General features: G+C 45.0%; 1 protein-coding gene across 1 annotated transcript in view; it reads right to left on the reverse strand.

The window, feature by feature from the left end:
• Nucleotides 1-2,317: 2,317 nt before the first annotated feature.
• CCNF (cyclin F) overlaps nucleotides 2,318-25,648 on the reverse strand; it is a 145,906-nt gene continuing 122,575 nt past the window's right edge. The window contains exons 15-17 of the mRNA XM_078663006.1: nucleotides 24,662-24,795; nucleotides 8,934-9,106; nucleotides 2,318-3,335 (exon numbers count right to left, since the gene is read on the reverse strand). Of these exons, the coding sequence (XP_078519132.1) occupies nucleotides 2,860-3,335; nucleotides 8,934-9,106; nucleotides 24,662-24,795 (783 nt within the window). The 3' untranslated portion in view covers nucleotides 2,318-2,859. The remainder of the gene's footprint in view (nucleotides 3,336-8,933; nucleotides 9,107-24,661; nucleotides 24,796-25,648) is intronic.

Here is a 25,648-nt window from a genome sequence, read left to right on the forward strand (position 1 = left end):
TTGTGATGAACATACATTTGGATTCACATTATAAATGAAGGCAGCAAATAGGTGGGGTTTTCAAACTATAGAATCCTGAATTAGACCTGCAAGTTTTTTTTTTTTTTTTTTTTTAAATCGAACAAATGGCACTAGTATTTTGTTAATGGTTTTTGGTTTCTGTTTACAGCATATTTTATAATCTAGTCTCTAGAAAGGTTCCTGATAAAAGAAAGTAAACAAAATTACAATAAAGAGAAAAACACAAGCTGGCAACACAGTTGCAGATATTGATCAGAAATCGTTAACTGTTTCCCTTTAGGGCAGATATCTTCAAAAAATAAAAGTCAGAGGTGTGGTCTGGAAGAAAAGCAATACAAATGCTATTAATTCGCCCATTCAGACTGAAATTCTGTTCAGCTCTTGGCCATTGCGACCACTAATTAAACCAGGAGCTGGAGGAAACGGTGAAGATAACACTTTATCCAAGTGCGAATGTATGTAAAGGCTACATTTTCAACAGTTGCCACAGGACATCATTCAGATTAAAATCTGAACCCGACTCGCACAACTCCCTACACCAAGCCAACAACATTGCATGATAGAAGTGTTCCGATCTGCTGGTGAAAACTGGTCAAACGATCTAAGAAAAGGCTCCATTCAAGGCTAAGCAGCAGGTAAGACCATAAGGTAGGCAGAAAAGGCTAAGAAAACTTCTTGCTTCCGCCCTCCCCTCGGAGCAGGGAACAGTGACTGATAACTTATTTTTTCAATTTGATTGATTTTCTACCATTTAGTAGAAATAAATGTCTAGTAGAACTCAAGCTGCCATTGAATAAGCTACCTGCATAATTCATATATTACAAAATATTACGCCAGACCAGTATGAGTGCAGCCTGATAGGTACCTCTAAAGAACACTTAAGGCACAAGTGGCATCTGAACTCTTGAAAACCTCAGATTCACAGAACAATTTGCTCATGAAAGAGATCCAAGACTTCTGATTGATACATTTCAAAGGAGAATTTGAATTAGTATAATAGCTATAAATAGCTTTTAGCATAGCCAATCCTCAAACATCCACAGGGAAAGCTTTGCACCTCCTGAAATTTACTAAAGGGCCTACCTTTATCCCCCACTACTATTTGTTGATGGCTGTAGGATGAGCTAGAGGGAGGCCAGTCTCTAGCTGCCAAACATATTGAGTAAGAAGGATATAACCTGACACACGCAATTAGCCATCCTAATCGATAGACAAACTGACCATACAACTCATCTGTCAACAATAGAAACAACAAACACTTTGGTTCAGTGGATGGGTATGGACAGATCTGACAGCAATGGTATGACTACTATATAGTAGACAGGAAGAGTGCCCAGCAATACAACATTCTCATGTATGCTCCCCAAAGGAACCTATAGTGATTTTTAAGCCAATCACCAAATAATTAATGTCTTACTTTGGAAACGTGGGAGAGAGACTCTGTACTCTGACTGAATTAACCCACATGTAATGAATAGTACAATACAAATTCTATCACAGTTTAAGGATATAGATTCTAATTCATTGGCTAACACTGCTCAAGTCGCCAGTAGAATTAATTTCACATGAAGTTTTCACACAAAGTCCAATCTTAAGTAGTTCTTTGCTTTAAGCATTGATTCATTCCATGAAGATAAATATGTCTTTCAATACTTCATTTATGAGAAGGATTGGTTCACATTTCAAGTCAGTCATAAGATAACCGGTGCTGCTGTGTAAAAAAAAAAAATCTCCACACAAACTAAAACAACAAATCTGCTTTGCTTCGTAACTTTCTGTGCATCTGGTTCTCTTCAGGACAAGAAAGTTGGGAGGTTCAGTGATCTCATCTTGGGGAGTCTGCTGACTAGCCAATAGCACATCGGGTTAAAAGTCCAATCAGTGGACTGCTTTCCAGAACTTAGGAACACAGACAGCAAGTGAGATATGACCTTCCTAAAACAAGGTGCAGTAGCCAAATGCCAATCAAAGCAGCAAGCTGCTTTGTATAATAAAATGAAGGCACAATTACTGTAGAAGCGTACATTGTGGTGGCCCAGATTACCACTTGCTTTGTTTATACTAGGTCTACTACCAGCCTTAAAGTATTTCAGTGATATTTCTAGATTGAACTATTACACAAATCAATGGCACTTCTTTCACTGCCCGCATGAGAATAAATGGCTGAAGTGACCAGTCTACATAAACATATCCCTGAAAGTTTCATTGATTCAAGCAGGTGCATTCACCCATAGTGCTAATCTAAATATGCTTAAAACATGAATGCCCTTGTGTCAAAAGGTCACCACACAAGAAAACCGATCAAAAGAAAATTGTGATTTAGTATATACACACTGTTTGGAACATTTTTTAAAAAGCAGGTGCTCATAGGTAAAATGAATGGATTTTGTCAAATTAAAGTCCATTAAAGCTGAAACCCCACAATCAAGTAAGGACTTCATTCTCCTTTGGTGGCTGGTGCTTTGTATGAGGCAACGTGTATACTCCTATGACTGTGCTTAGCGTGGATTGCTTGCGTTTCAGTCAATCCCTGGGCAAGGTGAAGTAAGTGAAAGTGAAGTTCCTTTGGCCATTTTGACTGCCAATGTCAATATAGAGTGCTTCTTCAGGCTTTAGTCCAAATCCTGGTGAACGAGCAGATTGAGCAATTTCAGGGAAGAAACTGGAGTGAGGCCTAATACTTAGTCTCTACACTCCAGCTAGAAAAGATGTGCAGGCAGGATACAAAGACATGAATTGATTCTCCTCTTTTAAAATCCTTTGAACTCCTTTCCAAAAGGAGGATATATACAAATACTGCAGAAATGTAAACTTTAAGGCCATTTTTTCAACATTAAATTAAAGGCTTAAAACTCCTACTTTTGTGTCCTCTTCTTCACTGTGTCCTGCTATGTTTTTGCGCTTCACTTGCCGCCTGTGACCATTGTCCTCAGTTGGACTAGTGGGGACAGGGTGTAAAGATGGCTTCAAGTATTGGGTGAGGAATGGCCAGCCCTTGCCGCTGGTCCCTTGGGGCAGTGCTGAGGTAGCTGTAGTTGGTGTGGCGCAGCTGGTCTCTATAGACGATGTGGGACTGCCACTACTGACAGATGAATAGCCAGAGGTGGCTTGGTCAGAAGGTTCCTTTGGTGTGTGGAAAGTAATCCATGGCTTCAATGAAGTTTCACCACAGACAGATATGAGGTGGTCTGGCTTTGGCATACTTTGCAAATCATGTTTCACTGGGCACTCCTCATCACTGGAGTCCTCACAACAGTGCTGGTCAGGATCGACATGTACCACAGTGATGTCCAAGATGCCACTGGGTCCTGTAACTGAACAGACAAAAAGTTAATTTTATTATTTGACTCTTATGACGGCATACTGATGCGGAAAATAAAGATGTAAACCTCAAGGTGAAGCTCATTCTAGCTAGTTATCATCCAGTCTCATCCAGTCAAACCTTTGCCACCAACGAAAAAAAATTGAATAGCAATGGAACTTGAATCTGAGCATAGAACCATTTCACATGGTAAACAAGATAAAACTAAACTGGCAGATTCAACCCCTGAATGAATATGCAGTCACATGTAAGAAAACAAGTTACTTACCTGTAACTTTGGTTCCCCAGTACTGGTAACTTTCATAGATTCCCATGCTTTGTATCATTCCCCGTCGTCGGAATGGGAGCCTCGGTAGTATCACAACCATAGGAACAAAAGAGAAAAAATAGGCCTAGGCCTCATCTCATTTGTATCCTATCATCCTCTTTGTGTAAAAGAGACCAAACTTTTGTCAGGACCAATCAGAGCAGCCTCACCCCATAGAACCTTCCTGAGAGAGCTCAGAGCCTCAGATATTTCTACCGCACGTTGTGCTAGGGAGTCTCCACTGAGCTCTGCTCAGTTTTCTCATTCTTTCTGGTTATTTCTTCAATTTTTCTACTGAAATCAAGACATGTCTGACAAGGAGAAGAAGGCCTTATTCAGGTCCTGTGCCTCTTGTGGGAAAAAGCGACTTTTGGTGGAAGATAAGCATGAAAGCTGTATCTATTGCTTATACCCGGACCACAAGGCCAGACTGCAAAATGTGTAGAACCTTCTCTACAAAGACACTTCGTGACAGAGAGGGTCGGCTTTTGACCTGACTTCAGAAAATGAAGACTCGGAAGGAGGTGCTCTCATCAGATGAAGAGGATTTAACATCTCTGGCTTCCTCTCACAGATCCAAGAAGAGGGGTAGGTCTCCCCCTTGTTCTTCTTCAGCCGAGCCCCCTCTCAAGGCCCCTCATAAGATCTCGGACAGGTCTAAGAGGGCTGGTCCCCTTCAATCTCCTCACGGAAGTGAAAAGGAGAGGCAGGGCCAGGCTGCTGGATTGGTTACAGCCTCAAAGGGCAAAAAGGAGGTTTATATCACTTTTCCTCGGTCCAAAAAGGAAAAGACTGGTGACAAATACTCTGTCACTCCAGGGACCGTGCCGGAGAAAAAACAGCGTCCGTCGACGACAAAAATATCAGGTACGTCGACGACGATTGCTTCTATGAAAATTCCCGCGGTTTCCTAGGCTCCGTCGACGGGCTCGTCCAGTCAAACCTTTGCCACCAACGAAAAAATTTGAATAGCAATGGAACTTGAATCTGAGCATAGAACCATTTCACATGGTAAACAAGATAAAACTAAACTGGCAGATTCAACCCCTGAATGAATACGCAGTCACATGTAAAAGTTAGTTACATCAATCCACTGAAATAGCCCATCAGTGTAACAGCCCTGAACAATGTCATAGGACCAAGTGATATGGAGTATTCAATACTCCCCAGAGACACAAAAGCTAGAGGAAGCCTGCACTTGAGAGCTCAGATGCAGAGGATCTCCTGCCTTCCGCTGGATGTCAAAGTACCTGCTAGGAGACAGAATTCCAACCTGCCTAAAGGGTCCCCAAGTGCATGGGACCTGTAGCAAATGTTGAAATGGACCCAGGCCCTCCTACAAGACTCACCTGTGGACAACCACTGAAGACCACTGTAACCGGAGACCAGCTGACCAGTAGCAAATAGACCTGCACAAGACTTCACTGAGGCATTGTGGGAGAGTTAGGAGGTAACCCCTGAAGTTTGTGGACTACGGTGACGCCCAGGAATACTCATCACATTGCTGCTACAGCTCTAGCATCTTTCCTGCATCCCCTGTATCAGGACCACTTCTTGGCTACAACCGCAATCCAGGTGAAATCTTCTGTAAGGACTGGAGACTGCTGGACCAGGCAAGTAACAGTCTACCTGGACCTAGTGGCCCCTGTAACAGGCTCCCAACCAGTTATGGGCAACCACACCATATAATCCACTGTTCTACACAGTTGCATTGATAGACGTTAACGTGGTCTGTCCCTGATCTGCTCTGTGGAACAGTTGCATAAATGCCCACTATCTCCAATTTATGTCATAGTGGTAAGGAATTCATGATGAAGTGATGTACCGGAGGACATGTGTTATTTCCCTTGAGAGAGGGTAGGCTCAAAATCTGCTCCCAGCTCCAGAAACATTTCAGACTCGGGTTCAAGACCCTGAAAGCGATTTGGTATGCTTGACAATTTGGAAATAATGTGTATGGATACAAGGTACTAAGAGAGCAGACTTTTATGCTTTTTCAACATTGGTCTTGGCCTGATGCAGTGTCATGAATGAGCATGATCTGTAGTCATCGGGCCAAACTCAGCCTAGGCCATCCATTGTCCTACCGTCCAACACTGGAGGTAACCCCAGGACAATCAACACTTTCACCTGGATTACTCTAGCACCACATTAAACGGGCATGGGTACAAGCATGTCAATAAATTTAGTGCGTTAAATGCAGTACTTCAACCTGAAACTCTGGCTTATGTCAAGAAAGGAACATAAAAAGCCTGAAAATAGCCAGACAAGTTTAGACTTAATTACAGATTAAACAGTTTGGCACAACTCTGAATGGCTACAGTCCAGACAGGTCTTGAGAAGATCTGCTAGTATCCGGTGTGGACTTCTGTACAGTGAAATTTGAAGTTGGTTGGCAAGAAACCGAAGAAACAAATTGTGTCTGAATTGACAGGCTGGCAAACAACAGCGCCCTAACATGTAACAACCATTTGTGTTGTGGGTGATGGTGTGGATTCAACAATCAGTTTATCAGCAATGTTACCAACATAAATTTGCATTGAACCCTTAATGGTACCAGTTTAGCTGTAGCCACAAGTTTGACCTTACTCAAGAACAAAGAAGCTGCAAAGATGGCTGTTTAGGGAGGACATCTTGTGCCACTGCAGAGAACGTCTGTGGGGCCATACACTATTTCAGCCGACCATCTTTTTGGTGCTGAAGATGATGCAGCCAACAGCATAAATGACAACTAGGTTGTCTTGACAACCAAGAAGACTGATATCCTAGTTGAAAACCAAGAATTTCTATCACAGGCCTTTTACAGGTCTTCAATGCATGCTTTCTCGGCAGGCATGGCTGGCTTTGAAAGACCACTCTTGTCCTTAGCTGAGGGTAAATGTGACTGGCTTGAAGCCTTCATCATAGAGGAAGTGTTGGTGTGCCATCCTTATGGGTCATCTTTGAATATGTGCCAAAAATGTTTGTGGATGAGATGGGTGCCAATTAAGGAAAATGTTACTTGCCTTGAAGCATCTGTTTATAGCGTGTAGTGCTGTAGATTCAAGTTCCTTTTAACAAAGGCAGCACACGGAAATGTATCTCAAGAGCAGTGTAAAAATGAAGATGAAACTGGAATCATTTGGAGAATCTTCAGCCCCCCCCCCCAAATTTGTTTTGTATGCCCCAAAACCTGACCCAAAGGTATCGGAGCGCTTTACACGAGCACCAGGTGTATTAGACACATTTATTTTTGTTGGGCAGGTGGAGATTAAGGGATTAGCCCAGAATCACAGGATGTTGAGCGTCCCTGCCAGGTTCACCAGCTTCGAGGTCAACTACTCTAGCTGTAAGGCCACAACCTCTCCAATTGCAAATGAAAGTCAAATTCTTTAGGAGAGATCCTGAGAATTCTCACACTAAAATGCAGTAAAAAAAAAATCTGGCTAGCGGAGCCTGAGAGGGGGGTCGCTGGCAGGCCATCAGATTGATCAGACTTTGGCAGTTTATGGACAACTACATAAGTCTTACACCTGGATCGGATCATCAGCAAAACGGGTCTAGTCTACAAACAGGTTGTTTTAGTAGGATTCACAGAATTTTAAGATATTTAACGATGGAATTCATTGAAGGGGAGACTTTTGATACCTTACAGAAGCAGGTTTCACTGAGAATACAGAAAATATACATGTACGGGCAGAGTATTACCACAGGACGCAGGGTTACAGATGAACGGAATGAACTTGATGGAACAAAGCAAAAATCCACTTTTTGAATCGAGTGTGGTACAGAATAATGGATAGCTTTATACAGAGAGCAGAATGTGCTAAACACAATTCGCATCAACAAGGGGGCACCAGTTAGACGAAAAAATAAATAAAAACTGTTATTCTAAATGCTTTGGAGGTGGTGAGGACATTACCACTGTCAACTCTGGGGACAACAAACCTGTGCATCACCAGTTTGACTTCAAAGCACTTATAGGGGAGAATCTTGTTCAACCTTTTGAGAAGAAAGTAGTGCAGTCTTATTTACTTGGTGGAAGAGGGAGTTCAATATAAGGAATCATCAAAAAGGATATCAAATTTTTAATATGAACTGTTAGAATAGGAGAGTAGGCAAGCGCTAGGTTGGAAGGGAACCATATGTCACATCATGCATTGGGGGAACCTCCTAGAACTAAAATCTTTCGGTACTTTAATACTATGAAGGGCATGCAGTAGGCTACTACAATTATTCAGTCCTGAAAATGATTATCCCCCTGTTTTATTTCAAAATCACTGAATGGCATAGGCGAATCCACAGAAACAGATGAGGTTATCAGAAGACTCAAAGCAAGCCTTAAAAATAGCAGGCATAACATATGCCCATGAGAAACCAAGGTTGCAGTACGAGGAGAAATAGGGAAAAGGGGCGATAGCCTGAGTTGCGATAAGATCGGACTTATCCCATGGAGCCTAGTGAGGCACAAGATGATCGAAGGCTCATGAAAGGAATTAGTTCTACAACAGAAATAAAGCTATTCCCACCAGCCAGATTAAAATCAGACTGAGCAGGAACAAAGGCAGAAATAATATAAAGAGGAGTAGAAAGCGGAGGCTTTACATCATTCTCCAGGAGCTTGGCTGAGATAACTAAATACATTGGGGGCTCCACTGTCTTTGATCAGCGGTCAGTTTTTTCAAACAAGGTAATCATCGTTGATAAGGGAAACCAGTTACTTACATAAAACAATGGTTTTGCAGTTGGAATATTGAGCCTGGAAGTTCATTTAAATAGACCCCCCCCCCCCCCCCCGGGTGTTGACCATGGCAAAGTCTAGTTGACTCACTAGAATGTGGACTATAAGCCCACAATGCCCCAATAAATTACTTTCATTTTAGATTCATTTTTCACCACCAGTGAGTTTAGAGGTGTTCGGTTAGAGACCAAGGGTGGAACAGACTTGATCCTTTTTGGTTCCAAGTATGCGAGTCAAAACCTACTAATAATATTCCCAAAGACAATTTTTTGGGCACAAAACCCAGCAGACCAAATACAAACACTTACTGTATTAATAGGTTGTGCCATAATGACTAGCAATTGTCTGAATTTATGAAACTGTGCAGAAACCCTTGGAGAAATTAGAAAGGCCAGCTAAGTCTCTTCTATATCAGATTGCTATCACCATCTCCATAGGTTGCATAACAGCTTCAGAGCTGTTGAGTGTAAGTATGTAAGAACTTCATAATTTTCTTTGCACGACCAAGCATACTCTTTCTTGCAGTGGAATAAGAATTCCATTTTGGAGTGGATCAGACTTACCATCTCCTTCCTTTTCGCCCTCGCTTTCTCTGTCACCTTCATATCCTGTGCAAGAGGAATCCAAGCTCCAGTCCAGAAAGTCTCCAAGCAGAGTTTCTTCCTGATTGGATAGCTCGGCTGTTGGTGTGGTGACAAAGCTGCCTCGATCTTCCTGGATACTGTCCTCCCTCCTCCTAAGAGATAAGGTTAAGTTGTCAGAATGATATACCTGAAAACACTGATCTAAAAGAGGACTACAGCAAAGACCAATTGCAGGAATACTCGGTCAGCACTACTCAGTAAAATAGATCCAACGAAATCTCCTTCAGCTGCCTTAAAAATTAGGTGGATATAGCTTCTGGTGTTTATTCAAGGGAATTGTTTTTTGTGTTCTCCTATTCAGTACTCCGATTTTACACCACACATCCATTATCAATTTAATTATTCCCTCCACTACCTTCTTACTTATTTTTTTTTTACCTTACTTCACATAGAATCTGGTTATATTTGTCTTAACAAGTTAAGAAATACAATTTGATTGAATTACAGCTGTGTAAAACCAATTATTTCAGAAATATTGTATTGTGATTACATTTATTTAGCGCTTACTACCACTGACGAGGCGCCGAAGCATTTTTCGGAGTTGGATGCTACTCTAGAACACAAATGATTAGTGGTGAATTAGTATAATGAAATATGAAAGTAATTTGAGTGGTGGAAATGTTAGTCTGTCATTTGGATTGAGAAGGCTAGCGGAGGGATAGAAGAGGGAAATAAAGTTTGCATTTATATAGCGCTTGCAACCCTTGATGTGATGTTGAAGCACTTTTTCGGCATGTAGCACGCCAATATTGATGTCTGGGGGTTGACATGGGAGCCACAAAACAAAGTAATTCTTTAAATATTTAGATTCTTTAACCAGTTCATTTAATGAAGAAGATTACATATCTGATGAAGACACTAGTCTCATACAAAGTGTCTTTAGGTCTTGAGTATACCGCAGTGCTCCTAAATTAGACCACCCATACTTCAGAAATGGCAAAAGCCAAAGCCACCCATGATTACGAATTCTGAATTATTCTTTCAGGAGTTAAAATGTACTTGCATGCCTTCAGTATTGTTTACACTCATCCCTAACTGTTTTACACTAATGGGCACTTACAAAATATTACGGTCAACCCAGGAGCCACAAACATGGGTAGAGTCGGCGACAACAAGGCCCTGTCCTTGATTATTATCACTCATCCTCCAATACATGCAATCACCATTTGTAGCGTCATAAAATAAATACAGTGGTAACATAGAGGAGATGGATGATCAAGTGAGTAAATGGGCTGAAAAAAACAATACGACAGTTTCTACAATAGTGAGAGAATGGCCTTTCAGGATTTTGCAAACATTGCCTTTGTTAGGGGCCCAATGACAGAAGCAGAGCCATTTAATCAAATTTTCTAGTAGAGGATACAGATATAATCTAAGAGGCATTAAATATGTTAAAGACATCCACCTTCCTCTCCTAACTCTGTACAAATAAATTGTGTCATGGTAGACTAAATCCATGTACCTCAATTCACTGCCTTTGACATTTCTATTTTTTTTGGTCAACTGGAATCTTGCCCAGACCAACGAAAGTAGGATTTGCCTAGTTTATTTGAAGTGACACATGATCAACAATTTTGAAACATCTTTCAGTTTGCTTTTTTATACTGTGTGTGCGTCACACTTTCTGAGGGACAATCTTATACTTAAGCTGTCCTCACCCTGGGGCCAAGTCTAGATTTTTTAAAACAACTTTCTACTGTGAAGCTTTAGAAGATGAGAACAAGGCTTCTAAAGAGCACTATTGTCACCACTAAATCAGCCTAAATGTATGTATTTAAGGCGGATTATGGGCTCTTGCTTAGATTTCAAATCAAATGTCTCCAAAGTTTGTACATGAGATTCTTGAAATCACTCTTCCCACAGTTTGGGCTCCTTTAACGTTCTGGCTACCATTGCATTACTACTTTCACATCTTTACTGCACAAGATGACTGTTCCTTGGAGCACCTCCACGCCTTCTCAACCTGCCCTAAGGACTGGCACCACACAAGGTATATCCTAAGACTGACTAGCTTTGGCTAAACAGCTCCATCAAAGCAAAGTGCAGTTCTTATAGATCTATTCATTGGAGTGGACAACGCTTCCTTTACCAGATGCTTCTCACAATACCAACCATGAATTACCATGCAGCTATATTAATTATGAATTTACTTCACTTGCCATATAATCCACCATCTGTTGCAGATTACAAAAAAGAAAACCTTTTTCTAGTTTAAACAGATCGGAAGGGTCTAAAAGTCTCAAAGCCAAGGGTAAAATTTAGTGAGTAACCTCACAATGTACACAAAAGTAATTGTCACCACGGCTACTCACATGGCATCAAATAAAAAAAGCCTAGACTCGAAACATTACGGTTTGAAAATCATAGCTGTGCGTCAAACATTTTGTCATGTTATTTATAACCAATTTTAGGACCTGAATGGATAAACCGATCAAACCTTTTTTTCTGCTGTAGGAGGCAGGCTAATATATACTATACCAAAATGAGGTATAGTGTGCACAGAGTCCAGTGGAACCCCAAAGGTACGCGAGGTAAAAGTAGATAGCAACGTACTCTCTATTTGTGGTAGTGTTAAGCATTTGTTGTAAACACTATCAGCAAATGACGTCACACACTCAAAGACTGAACTCAAACCAATTTTCTTTGTATAAAAAATATTGGTTAGTTATTTTATTTGTAGAACCAAGCCAAGCCTCGCACAGGTAATTTAAATAAATGCTTTGCACTATATTATGCAGTGTTTACAAGTGAATGCAAGTTCAAATGCAGTCGTTAAATATATGTAAGTCAAGGTATTGAAATTTCTGTACAGATGACTTTTTAATAACTTTCTACTCAGTGTGATATCCCTAGATATCACACTGGGCCTTTTCCCAGGGAAAAGGAAAGTAAAATCAGTTTTGCACAATTGTTATTTTTCAGGTTTCCATACAAATCAACTCCACACTTAGCCGCAGCACAAATTCTCCCGCAGTGCGTGAGAATTAATGAGTGGGCAGGGCTGCGTCGGCCAACAGACGTGCGCAGCACTGGCGAGGTAGTGCTTGCGACGGCCGTTGGCCGACGCGAGCACGGAAGGGGTTAGAACATTTTTCAGAGAAAAACAGTCCATGTATTCCTACGGAGAGAAACTAAGTTAACAATTACAAGGTAAGAAATCGGTCTTTGGGGTTGAGTTTCTGAGTTTAGAACAAGGGTTCCCCCAGTGTCAAGGATGCACTCTTGTTACACCCTCAGCGGCACTAGGGCGGCGGATGCTGAGGCCCAATGTTTTCCAATGGGGGATAGGGGGCCTCCGCTTTGTGGCTGCTTATGAGACGGCCAATGGGTTGTGGGAGCAAAGTTCCTGGTGTTAGGCTCAGGGCAAAGGGGGATCCTGTTTAGCACAAAAAGTGCACCCGCAGCAGCGCAGGGTGCTGGTTTGGCATTGGGTGTTCTGTTTTCGGTTTTCAGCTGCAGGCTGGGTCCTGGAAGACTTCCCAGAGGAACCAACATCTGGGCAGGTAAGTTGAAGTGCTCTGGGACATAGGTGCCCTTCGGTTTTCTTCTCTAGGGCGTCTGGATGCAGGGGTGTCTTTTGAGGTCGAATTTCAACTTACTGGGCCACTTGTGGTTTGGTAGGAGGAAGGAGTCTGTGCAGAGGCTGCAGGCGATGCCGGGGAGTCCTGGAGGAGTCAACCCACAGTGGACTCAAACTCTGGAGCGCTGGAACCGATGGGCCACTTGGGCTGTAGGCGACCGGTGAAGTGGTGGTTCCAGGCGTCTGGTTTCTTTGTCCTCGACAGGCTCAGAGTTTATCTTAGGAGGTTTTTTTTTTTTTTTTTAAACAGAGCTGCTGTTCACAGGAGCACCAGTCTTTGTTGAAGTCAGTCAGTCCTCCCTGGGTTCTGGAGGTCGCTGGCTGCAGGACAAGGTGACTTTTGGCGCAGGATCTCTGTAAACCGCAGATTGGCCGGTAGGGCTGGGGCCAAGTCAGTTGTTCTCTGCAGTCTCCTCTGCTGGGTGTCTTCTTTCGTCCTTTTTCCTCTTAGGTTGCAGGAATCCGTCTTCTTGGTTCAGGGCTGCCCCTTAAATACTGTATTTAGGAGGCATTTTAAGGCTCTCTAGGTCAGTAGGCAATGGGCTATTGACCTTAGGGTGACCACTCCCATGGTGTTCTCACCCCATGTGGGGGAGTGAGCACAATCCCTAATCCTGATTGGGGAGTGCCTGCCATCTGCAAGATGGCGGGCACTGAAGAGTGGGCTTCACCTCGTAAACCCCACCTGAGGGGTGGGGTTGGAAGAGGTGGGCACACCTTCTGGGCTGGCTAATATTCCCCGCCTGTCTTCCCGACGAAAGGAGGGGAGACAGTAAGGGGGCCTGCTCCTGATAGCAGGGGAGGCTGGGGGTCGCATTACAAAGGCTGCAAGGCCTTTGAAGCTCCCCTGCCACAGATGGCTATTCCTGGACTGGGGGGGGGAAGTGCGAACACCTTGCCCAGGAAAGGCTTTGTTTCTGGGCTCAGGGAGTGAAGGCACCCACCCTAGGGGTCAAGAAACATGTCTTGTGGTGGTAGGCTGGTGTGTACTAGTCCGGGAACCCACCAGAGGCTGGTCGTTTTTCAGAGGGCATCTCTAAGATGCCCTCCGAGTGCATTTTTCATTAAATCCCACACTGGCATCAGTGTGGGTTTAATGTGCTGAGAAGTTTGATACCAAACTTCCCAGTTTTCAGTAAAGCCATTATGGTGCTGTGGAGTTCGTTAAGAGACTCACTCCAAAACCCATATACTTTTAATGGTATTACTGCACTCACAATGTCTAAGAATTGGCTAAGACACTGTAGGGGTACAGGGCTCATGCACCTGTACCCTCACCACTGGTATAGTGAACCCAGCTAGAGGCGTGGCTGACCTATGCCAGGGCAGTGGGTTGTAGGCATGGCACACAGGGATGTGTGCCATGTCGACTTTTCACTTAGTTCTGCACCAAAACACGCAGAATGCAATGGCAGTGTGTGTAAAGGTACAGGGCCTCTAAGGGTGGCACAATAAGTGCTGCAGCCCTTAGAGGTCTTCCCTGTCCACAGTGCCCTTGGTACCTTTTATAGGGGACTGACATATGGCCAGAGAGGTTCAATCAGGGTACAAGGTAAGGTTTTGGGAAAGAACACAGGCCCCGGGAACCTGATTGGCAGGTCAAGTCAAAGTGCATTAGTAATTGGCAAACAGTGATCCAGCACTCCACTCAATGATACATAATCTTATAAAAACAAATTTTTAGAAACAAATCAGCAGGCCGTTGTAGAATGAATATGCTACTTACCAGTATGCATCTGTTCTTGGCATGTAGGGCTGCTAACATTCATATCTTAGCATTAGATCGCCGCCTAGTGTTGGGCTCGGATGATTGCACATTGTTGTCCTGGAAGAGTCTTCGAAGTATCCTGAGATAGGTGGCTCCTCCCCTGGACTACAGTGCGCATGGGCATCGGCTCCATCCCCAGATTGTTTTTCGCCATTGTGGCAGAAGATGGAGTGAAAAGTGTAAAGGATGTCCATGCTAATGAGTAAATACAATAGTATATCTGCAGCTGCGACAGGCACCGGGGAGGAGGGCGGGCGATATGAATGTTAGCAGCCCTACATGCCAAGAACAGATGCATACTGGTAAGTAGCATATTCAGTTCGAGGCATGTGGGCTGCTAAATTCATATCTTAGCATAGAATACATAGCAGTCCCTCCATCAGCGGCGGTTGCCCGTGCCAGCTGCAGAAACCTGAAAAAGTGTTTTGAGAACAGCCTGTCCTACAGCAGCTTGCTGTTTGGAATGCACATCAACACAGTAGTGTTTTGTGAAGGTGTGTGGTGTGACCCACGTGGCTGCTCTGCAAATGTCCTCTAAAGGAATGTTCCCCAGGAAAGCCATGGATGCCCCCAGTTTGCGTGTGGAGTGCGCTCTGGGGGGTATTGTTAAAGTGCGCTTTGCTTTTTGATAACATATCTGGATGCACTTAACAATCCACCTGGCTATCCCTGCCTTGGAGATTGGGTTGCCTTTGTGTTGTGGTGCGAAGGCAACAAAGAGTTGTTTTGTCTTTCGAAAGTGTTGTGTTCTGTCTATGTAGTACATCAACGCCCTTCGTACATCTAATGTATGGAGCATCCTTTCCGCCACCGTTTGCGGGTTTTGAAAGAATGCTGGTAAGTCAATGGTCTGGTTTAGATGAAACTGTGACACCACCTTAGGAAGGAATTTAGGGTTAGTGCGTAGCACTACCCTATTTGGGTGAATTTGAATGAATGGCTCTTGTATTGTGAGCGCTTGCAGCTCACTGACACGCCTCAGAGACGTAATAGCTATAAGAAAAGCCACTTTCCACGTAAGGAACTGGAGCTCACATGAGTGCAGTGGCTCAAATGGTGGTCCCATCAGTCTGGTGAGAACGACGTTGAGGTTCCACACCGGAGCTGGTGGTGTCCTTGGGGGAATGACTCTTTTCAGACCTTCAAGGAAGGCTTTAATGGCGGGCACTCTGAAGACAGAGAGGTGCTGCCTGTTCTGAAGATAAGCCGCTATGGCGGATAGATGTATCCGAATGGAAGTGTACGCCAGATTGCACTTGTAGAGATGCAACAGATAGCAGATGATGTTGGGGATAGATGCATCTAGTGGGTTGATGTCATTGGATGTACAGTAGATGACAAAACGCTTCCACTTAGCAACATAGCATGCTCTAGTAGTTGGTTTCCTCGCCTCCTTGATGATGCTCATGCATTCTGGAGGTAGGTTAAGGTACCCAAACTCTAGGACTTCAGGAGCCAGATCGCCAGGTTGAGCTGTTGCGGATCTGGATGCTGAATTTCTCCATGGTTCTGCGTCAAAAGACTGGGCGTGAGGCGCAGTCTTTGATGCGGTACCACTGAGAGTTCGAGGAACGTGGTGTACCAAGCCTGGCGCGCCCACGTTGGAGCAACTAGGATGAGGGTCATCTCGTGTTGCCTTAGCTTTCTTGCGACCAGCGGTATTAGGGGGGCTGGCGGAAAAGCGTACGCAAATTTGCCTGACCAGTTCATCCATATCGCATTTCCCTGCGACTGTGGGTGAGGGAACCTGGCGGCAAAGTGTTGGCATTTGGCGTTCTCTTTTGTGGCAAACAGGTCTATCTCCGGATGACCCCACTGCTGGAAGTACGGGTGGAGGACAGATGGGTGTAACTCCCACTCGTGCATTTGATGGCTGTACCTGCTGAGCAGATCCGCCATCTGATTGTCCTTCCCTGGGAGGTGTTCTGCCATGAGGAGAATGTTCCTCTGAATGGCCCACTTCCACATGCTCTGAGCCAGGTGAGACAGCTGTGGCGAGTGGGTGCCTCCCTGCTTTTGGATGTAGTACATCGCGGTCATGTTGTCCGTCCGGACTAGCACGACCTTGTTGCACAGATGTACAATGAAGGACTTGAGCGCCATGAAGATTGCCATCAGTTCCAGATAGTTGATGTGCATCTTCTGTTGTTGCGTTGTCCATAGTCCCTGCACCGTGTAGTGGAGCACATGAGCTCCCCATCCCTGGAGAGATGCGTCCGTTGTCAGGACAATCTGCGGCACAGGCTCTTGGAACAGTCGGCCCTTGCAAAGGTTGTGTGGAGTCCACCAATGCAGAGAGACGTATGCCCGACTGGTAACCAACACTAGGTCTGTCAATTGGCCACGAGCCTGTGTCCACTGATTCGCTAAGCACTCCTGGAGCGGGCGCATGTGTAGACGTGCGTGAGGGACAATGAAGATGCAGGAGGCCATCATGCCTATCAACTGCATGAACACTCTCGCTGGCAGCGAGTGTTGTGGCCTGAACCTTTGGATCAGGGCCTGCATGCTGTCTATCCTGACTTGGTTTGGCTGAGCCATGGCCGTCAGGGTGTTGATCGTTGCACCTAGGAACTGCCGGACATGTGCCGGCTGAAGGTGCGATTTTGGGTAGTTTAGAGAGAAACCCAGATCGTGAAGAAGGTGAATTGTAGTTGACATGTCCGCGGCGCACTGCTGCTCTGACTTGGCTTGTACGAGCCAGTCGTCTAGGTAGGGGTAGACATGGATGTTCTGCCTCCTGAGGTGCGCCGCTACTGTCGCCAGACACTTGGTGAACACCCTCGGGGCTGTTGTGACTCCGAAGGGTAGGACCTTGAACTGGTAGTGTTTTCCTTGAATAGTGAACCTGAGGTATTTTCTGTGTGACGGGTGTAGTGGAATATGGAAATACGCATCCTTGAGATCCAAGGTTGCTAAGAAGTCCCCTTGGTTTAGCAAGGGAAGAATCTGTTGCAGCGTAAGCATGTGGAAATGTTCTGATAGTATGTACAGATTGAGGGGGCGTAGATCTAGAATGGGTCTGAGAGATCCGTCCTTTTTTGGAATAAGGAAGTACAGGGAATATACCCCCGTGCCTTCCTCTCCCACCGGCACTTGCTCGATTGCTCCCTTTTGCAGCATCACCACTACTTCCTGCTGCAATAAGAGCAAGTGCTCTGCGGACATAGGCCTTTGCCTTGGCGGGATGTTGGGTGGAGTGGACTTTAATTCTAGGCAATAACCATACTGGACTAGTTGTCGCACCCACCTGTCTGTGGTGATGTTTTTCCAGACGGGCAGGAACTGCTGCAGTCTCCCCCCGACAGGTGTTAGGTGGTCGGGGGGCAGTGACAGAGAGTCACTGTTTGCTTGGAGTAGAGGAGCGGGGGTTGTTGTTTCCTCTGCCGCGACCTCTGTTGCTGTTATTCCTGTAACCTCCCTTGTTCTGTTTTGTGAAAGAGGATTGTGCCCCACCTTTCGAGAACTGGGATTGTTGACCCATTTGTCCTCTGGTGACCCCACGTGCGCCTGAGCGACGAAAATTGCTGCCACGAAACTTTTGTGACTGCAGGGCCCCCATGGATTTAGCAGTGTCCGTGTCCTTTTTTATTTTCTCTAGGGTGGTGTCAACATCTGGACCAAACAGACTATCAGGATTGACCGGCTGATTAAGAATTGTTGTCTGAATATCCGGTTTAAAGCCTGAGATGCGTAGCCACGCCTGTCGTCTTAGCATAACACTAGTGTTGACAGCCCTAGCAGCTGTATCTGCAGCGTCAAGCGCACACTTGATGGCTGCGTTTGAGATGAGCTTCCCCTCGTTAATGAGCAGTTGTGTGGCTTCCTGGAACTGTGGAGGCAGGTGTTGTACAACCTGTTCTAGGGTGTCGTAGTGCGCCCTATCGTAACGCGCCAGGAGCGCTTGTGTATTGGCGATGCGCCAAAAGTTTGCTGCCTGTGCAGCTACTCTTTTGCCCCCTGCCTCTAGCACTTTGGACTCTTTATCCGGGGGAGGAGCTTCACCCGTTGTCTGGGAGTTGGCACGTTTCCTGGCATTGGCAACCACAAGAGAGTCCAGTGGCAATTGTCCCCGGATGTAGGCGGGGTCCGCAGGTGCAGGCCTGTACTTCTTTTCAATGCGAGGGTTGACCACTCTCGCTCTTGTAGGCTCCTTAAAAATGTCCCCAGCATGTTTGAGGACACCTTTTAGCATAGGAAGTGTTTTTACTGTCCTTTCAGAGATTGCAAAGGTGTCGAAAAGGAAGTCTTCCTCAACCGGGTCGGCATGCATGTCCACATCATGATTGGCTGCCGCCCTTTCAAGTAGTGCATGAAAGCCTGCTGAGTCCTCAGTCGGGGATGCACGTGCATTAAAGAGCTGCGGGTCCTGGCCCACACCTTGGGTGTTCTGGTCACCAGTGTCATCGTATGAATCCGGTTGTACATCAGGTTCATCGATAGGGAAATTGTACTGCTCATCCTCATCATACCCCTCACCCACAGAGTGCTCTGGGGAGGGAGTAGGGCTCCGTCTTGGAGGAGGCTGGATTGGTTCCGTGAGGCCTGAGGCGTCAAGGGGCACCCTCTTTTTCTTCAGTGGGATGATGTAGGAGTCCACTGGCTCTGAAGTGATTTTCCTTTTATAGAGGGTCAGCTTGCCTGTTGCAGCGTCGATGAAATGCTCTGAATCGTCTTCCGATTCGAGTACCCGACGTGGAAGAGGGCCAGCCGGCGAAGAAACTTGTTTCGGAGTCGATTTTGTTGAAAACGCTTTCGGCGCCTCCTTAGGTGGCAAGAGAAAGAGGAGTTTTCCAGAAGGCTTTGCCGGAGTGTCCTTTTGCGGCTGCGGCGATGGTATCGGAGCCGATGGGGCAAAGGCTTTCTCCCTGATTCTCTGCAGTGACTCCGCAATGGGGGACGGTACACTCCCCGTGGGTTTCGTCGCCGACAAGGATGCTTTGATCGGTCCCTCGGATCCGACGTCTTTGTGGGCCTTGTGCGCTTTGGGCGCGGAACCCGTCCTCGGCACCTCCGATTCTTGAGGCCGGGGCGCAGACTTCTCGTGCGTAGCCTCTTTGGAGCCGACCTTGGCAGGCTTGGACGGCGTCGTAGCCGCTGATCCGTGCCGACCATCTTTCTTGGAGGACCCCTCCTCGGGCGTCGGTTTCGATTTTGCAGCATCGGAATCGACAGACTTCTTCGGCTTCTGCGGACCGGAGGTCGACGGAGCCGATGGGGTAACGGGCACCGTCTTTTTCACCGGCACGGCAGCCATCTTAGGGACACTCGAGTCCTTAGGTTTCAGTTTCGTTTTCGGGTCGGCCATTTTAGGTGTCGTCGATCCCGACGGTTTCAGTTTCGGTTTCGAAACAGTGTGCCCAGCAAGTGAGTCCGTAGCCGGGCCTGAAGGCGGGGCTGTGGCTTGCGGCAACGGGTCCTGGGTAAGGCCGACAGGCGATCCCGTGTCCCGGTCGGTATCTTCGTAACCTTCGGGGCAGAGCTCGTCCCCCGAGCTGTCTGCCGCGGCCCCATAAATCTCATCGTCGTCTCCTACCTCTTCGACGTATTCGAGGTCTTGACCCGCGACTCCGTCGTCGTCTCCCGGATCCGCTTCGACCTCCGTCCTCGGTGGGGAGATTTGTAGATGGCGACCCTGGACCTCTTCGTCCTGGTCGCCGAAGATGTTCTCCGGATCCGGGGCCGCTTGCCTAGCTTCCAAGCGCACCGCGCGCCGAAGCTTGAGAGTTTTCTTTGATCGGAACTGTGCACAGGACTTGCACTTTCCGTCGTCGTGGTCAGGCGAAAGGCACTTGTTACAGACTGGGTGTAGATCAATGTGTGGGTACTTGGACCCACAGAGCGGGCAGTACTTAAACGGGCTCCGCTCCATGTCCGAAAAGGCTTGCAGTCGTGTCGCGATGAGAAGGCCTCAAAGTTAGAAAGCGAAGAAAACTCCGCTTATTCCGGCTCCAAGAGACGGAAGACTCGAGACCGTGCGCAGACAATACCGACGCAAGAAAATCGAGGCCTTTTGGCCGCTAAAAGTTAGTTTTACTTGGTTCCGACAGTAAGACGTCGAGACCACATCCGAACCCAATGGCGGAAAAAAACAATCTGGGGATGGAGCCGATGCCCATGCGCACTGTAGTCCAGGGGAGGAGCCACCTATCTCAGGATACTTCGAAGACTCTTCCAGGACAACAATGTGCAATCATCCGAGCCCAACACTAGGCGGCGATCTAATGCTAAGATATGAATTTAGCAGCCCACATGCCTCGAACCTTCTTTATTCAAGGTTCTTCTTTTTTTTTAAATGACCCGAAGTAGCCATCGCGTTTCGTCCGATCTCTAAGTGGAATTTTTTTTAAATGATAAAAGGCATGGAAAGTACAAAGTGGCAATCGCTTCCAATAGCTCCCTCGGTAGAAAGGATGTAATGACAAATGCTGTGCACTATGGTGGTAAACTCAGAAGTATCGTCCATCAATGTTACAGGTATGGTATTTATATCCATCACAATTTGTAAAACAGCACCATTTCGGTCCTAGGCTGTGAACGTTCAGGCCGTATTTGGCGTGCTAGTAGCAAAAAAATTCCAAGCTTATGTATCATTGAGTGGAGTGCCGGATCACTGTTTGCTAATTATTGTTTTTTGTGGAGTGTTCCATAGGAGACGTAAGGGTATTGCGTCTCAGGTCCTTGGCACCAAAATAAATGACTGTAACCCTTTTAGGGGATAGGTGCAATCGCATTTGCCCCATACCCTGTGAGCTTTGTTATTATCATTTCAAAGTGCATTAGTAGTCAGGCAAAAAAAAAAAAAAAAGGGGGTGGGGGGGGGGAAGAGTGGTTCTGCAACAGAAACCCAGCTTCCTACATCTGCAATATAAGAAACCCAAATATGGCCCTCTTCAAACTGAACACAAGGCATAGAGTCATGCGTCCTGTGTCTACAATGTAGCCTTGGCCAAATCCTCCAAATTGCTATTCAATCCCTTACTTCCATCATAAGGATAGGATCAACAGTGACACTGCAGATTGTTTTGAACGCTCAAATGTTTAAATATACACAGATTCAACCATCAAAAATACTTACATTCTTAACTGAATTAACAGCTCAGACGGCCTTCACAGACGTGTTGGTTAACAGGAAAAGAGACTGTCATTAAATAGAGCACTCAAGCAAGGCATCTTTACCTTAGACCACATTTATAAAGGAACAGAGGCTCTTCCAGATATGGTTTTACTTCACTCAGTATCTCAAAAGTCAAGATTTGGTTGAAATATATGTACCAAAATCTGCACAAATTTTACTACGTACTCCTTGTTTTCCGGCTTAAGAGTAGAATCAATAATGAAAAACCTAACCCGGCAGGCAAAGGATGACTATACCTAAACGTTCAGAGTGCTGTTAATTCATTAAAGCAACTCTAGGCTCAGTTCACCCAATTCACTGAAGAGCAGCTAGCTAAAAGACAAAGAAATGTCTAGAACAAAGAAAAGACAGCACAAATTCCTCGCTGGTACATAACAGGAACCATTTTCTCACGATTAACTCAGACAATACTGATGTGCAGCCTTCAAAAACTCTGCCCTTTATACGCAACCTCTAACAGCTATACCAGCCAAAACGAGGCAATTGCATGAACTAAAATCCCCCCCAAAAAACCAGTTGGACAGAATGCAGAACAAGGTCATACATTCACCCCAGTACAGAGATCTGGGCCTTAATCCATTGCTTTTTTGCCCACCCGGCCATTCCAGTTTGGTCCCAGCCACATGCAAATCAGCCTTGACCCTGCGCCCAATGGGAAGAGTCCAGAGGTCCCAGGATGCTTGTTTACTGTCCAGGGAGGACCTGGCTTGGCAGTTCATGCTGGACTGTTCCCAAAAGGAACAGGGTCAAGACTGATTTGAATATGGCTGGCTCCAAACTAGGATGGTGTGCTGAGCAAAAGAACAATGGATTAAACTCAGATCCTTGTGACTGGGGCTGATTGTTTGCATTGTCAAGCAATCCGTCATCAATCGTTTCTTTTGCTTATGATCTAAAATCCCACTGTAGACACCAGGTGTTCAGAGCAAAAAGCAAACACTGCAGATGGACCGAATTTTTGACTAAACAAGTCAGACAATTGCTGTAGTCCACCCCAACTGAATTTACTAGAAGAGGGTGCACCCTAGAAAGCAAAAATACTATCATGGAGAATTTTTGCAGAAAGACTGGCAAATGGATCATCCTGAGGCACATGTCCACAATGAAGAACATGTTAACTGTATCCGAAATTTAAATGAGGCTTCTAGGAGGGTCAAACCAGAATAGTTACAAATGGAACATCTGAACAGCTATGCAGGTGTTTTTTTATTTAAAAGAAATTCTATCATGACTTGGGAAATCCTTCAGTTAGGAAGATAAGTTAGCAGGTGCCACGGAGTTGCAGCTCATAGTCCTAGTACCCAATTAGAGACAAACAAATGAAATGGGCACACATATGCAAAGGTTTTATTTCAATAAGAATTGTTTTTTTTCTGCTGATATCTCAGCAGAGCTCTCAAAAGGATATCCACCACAGCAACTAACAGTATATACATTAAGGTGGGTCTAGGGAAAGGAGTTAACCACCATTGTCTGCAATGTGGATGAAAAACAAGGTTGTGACTACAAATTTTAATAGTGCAGCTTGGAAACAATTATCAGGGATTCCCAGCCGGCATGGGATTAATGTAAGAATGCAAACAATGCTTGTCTGTAGCTTGGGCTGTGCCTTTCGCCATCCAATTATCAATGCTAGACTGAAATGCTGCCTAAAATTCACTTGGAACTTTCTTCTACAAGAGATAAGATTTCCCCCACTCCGTTTAGCCTACTTTAATAGCACGTTGTGATATTAAGTGACAGCAATATTTTAGACCTTAAGGAGCAGGAATGATTGGTTCTACTTTAAAAAATAATCCTGGTATGCAACTTTTAGGACTAATAACTGACATAAGCTGATGAATAAGAACATTTAGTTTGGTTCACATGACAGCTAAGAAATAAGTAGGCTCTTTAAATCTCCTAAAGTACATATTACTTGTTCTAAAAAAAAAACAAAAAAAACTTTGGACTGATTAACTTCAGTTATCGTCAATTTATTAACACACTGGATCCTTCGATAAATCCCATTAAAGGGAAACTGCTAACAGATGTTACACAAAGTGGATTGAGGCCGCAAGATCGTTAAAAACAAAACGGTAGGTATGGAAATGTGAACAAAACATCTCCATATTGGATGATAACCAAATGGAACATATGCCAAGGCGATGTACAGTTGTGGTTTCCCGTCCAAAAAAGGGGCCAGTTCAAACTGCTGACCCATGCCTACAAGGCGCTGCACAATAAAGAACCAGCCTACCACAACCACAGACTGAACTTCCACCAACCCGGCAGACAACTACGGCCCGCCTCCCTCTTCCTTGCATACATGCCCCATTTCCACAAAAGCAGGAGAGGTGGCCACAAATTCTTGGAATGGCATCTCACTCCACCTACGGAATTCATCCACCCTACAGAAGTTAAGAAATGGCCCAGCAGCAGCTCCCCTGCAACCCCAAAGCGCCTGGATACCCTCATGAGTGATAAGCAGCTCTCTAGAAATTGCTAATTGATAATCATACCACCATATTTAAATGAAAAGAAGATACAACAGCCTTGATACCTTGAGTAAAAATTTCTCAGACATTCACAGCATTAAGAACACTAGACCGGATTCCATAGCCTATCAACGTTTAATTTATTCGAAACTCCTTTGGGCTGTTTTGATGAATTTATTACCACTGTACTGCATTTCTGGTTTTAGCTTCTGACATTTGATGAAAAAAATATTTAAGAACTACATTATACATTTGCGTGTCTTCTTTGATGTGTTACTGGTATAATATACCTAAAAGTTGAAAGAAAATCATAGAATTACACCTTGAATTAACAGTTGCTCTTAAATGCGACTTTGGTTGCAACAATGAAAAACCATATGTCCAAAACCAATCATGGCAGGCTGATGGGTGTCAGAAAACAATAGACAATGCACCGAAGTATCGATGGAGCCCTAACAGAGTTGTTAGGGTTCAAACTAAAGTAAATCTTTACACATAGGTCTTAAAGATGTTACTAAAACATGGTCAGAATTCCAAGCCCTTGATCTCGATTTATGGAATTTGCTACAGCACAAAACATTAGATAAAAGCACTGCTGAGAAAGTAGCCATCACCCATTGGGGGTTCGCAGAAGACAAATGCAAAGTTAAAAAGCTTTTCAGAATGCAATACACATTTACTTGCCTTTTGGTTTTCTTTCCGGAGGGAGAGCAGAGGAAGGCCTGTACGTCAAAGGTGCTGGTGAGCGGTGTGCTGGGCTCCGGTTCCTCTTCCTGCTTTACGCCAAGCAATGCGCACAGCTGGCTGTAATCCATTACCTGGGCGACAACACCACAGCCCGGGTAAGCAACAGCTTTACATCAGCCATGCTCTCACTCCTAGCAAGGTATACAGCAGGCTGTAATTCATCACCTGGACGACGACAATACAGTCCAGGTAAGCTCAATCCTGCGCTAAGGGCCAGGAAATGCCAAATTATTCCCCCACCTCAGACCCACATAATACAAAGGAAGACAAGCATACTCCACCAGTGGAAGTAAACACTGCTCTCCATGTTATGGACTACACACAAAGTAAAGCAAGAGTGACTATTATTAGAGATCATAATTGTAATACACTTCCTCAGGCGAAAGCCCAGCCAATCTCATCTTCCACAGCCAAAATAATAGTGAAAAAACTGTATAACAATTTAAAGGAAAAGGAAAGCTTCATCATCTCATTTGGTGGGTAGAGCTTATGCTAAGCATATGTAGAGGAGAACTACCAGTCTGACTTAAAGGGAAAAGGTGAATCTTTCAAAGAAGAGATACATAGCAAATAACATTGGTACCACTTGTACCTTGTGAGAAAACTCCTGGGCTTTTATGGAGGATGCCAAAGCCTCCAAGTGCACCATGCGCAAGCCCAATTGGCGCACATCAAGTCTGCAGAAGCAATTAAGCTAAAAATCAACAATGGATACAGAAGCCCTGTACTCAGTTGTGTGGAGGGTAGCATTCGACAATTTAGACTTGAAGCGAGGTGTCTTGTGGAGAACAGTGTCCGTGCTACCTTACAGCTAAGGTTTGTATTTTTGCACCATTTTATCACTAGGAGTGCTGAGAATTACTTAATGTAAAGCAAACACAAAGAGATGATGGACGGAGCGATGAAACTTGGCAACACTCACCC

Source organism: Lissotriton helveticus, chromosome 10 (assembly GCF_964261635.1).
Source record: "Lissotriton helveticus chromosome 10, aLisHel1.1, whole genome shotgun sequence".
Taxonomy (NCBI): domain Eukaryota; kingdom Metazoa; phylum Chordata; class Amphibia; order Caudata; family Salamandridae; genus Lissotriton; species Lissotriton helveticus.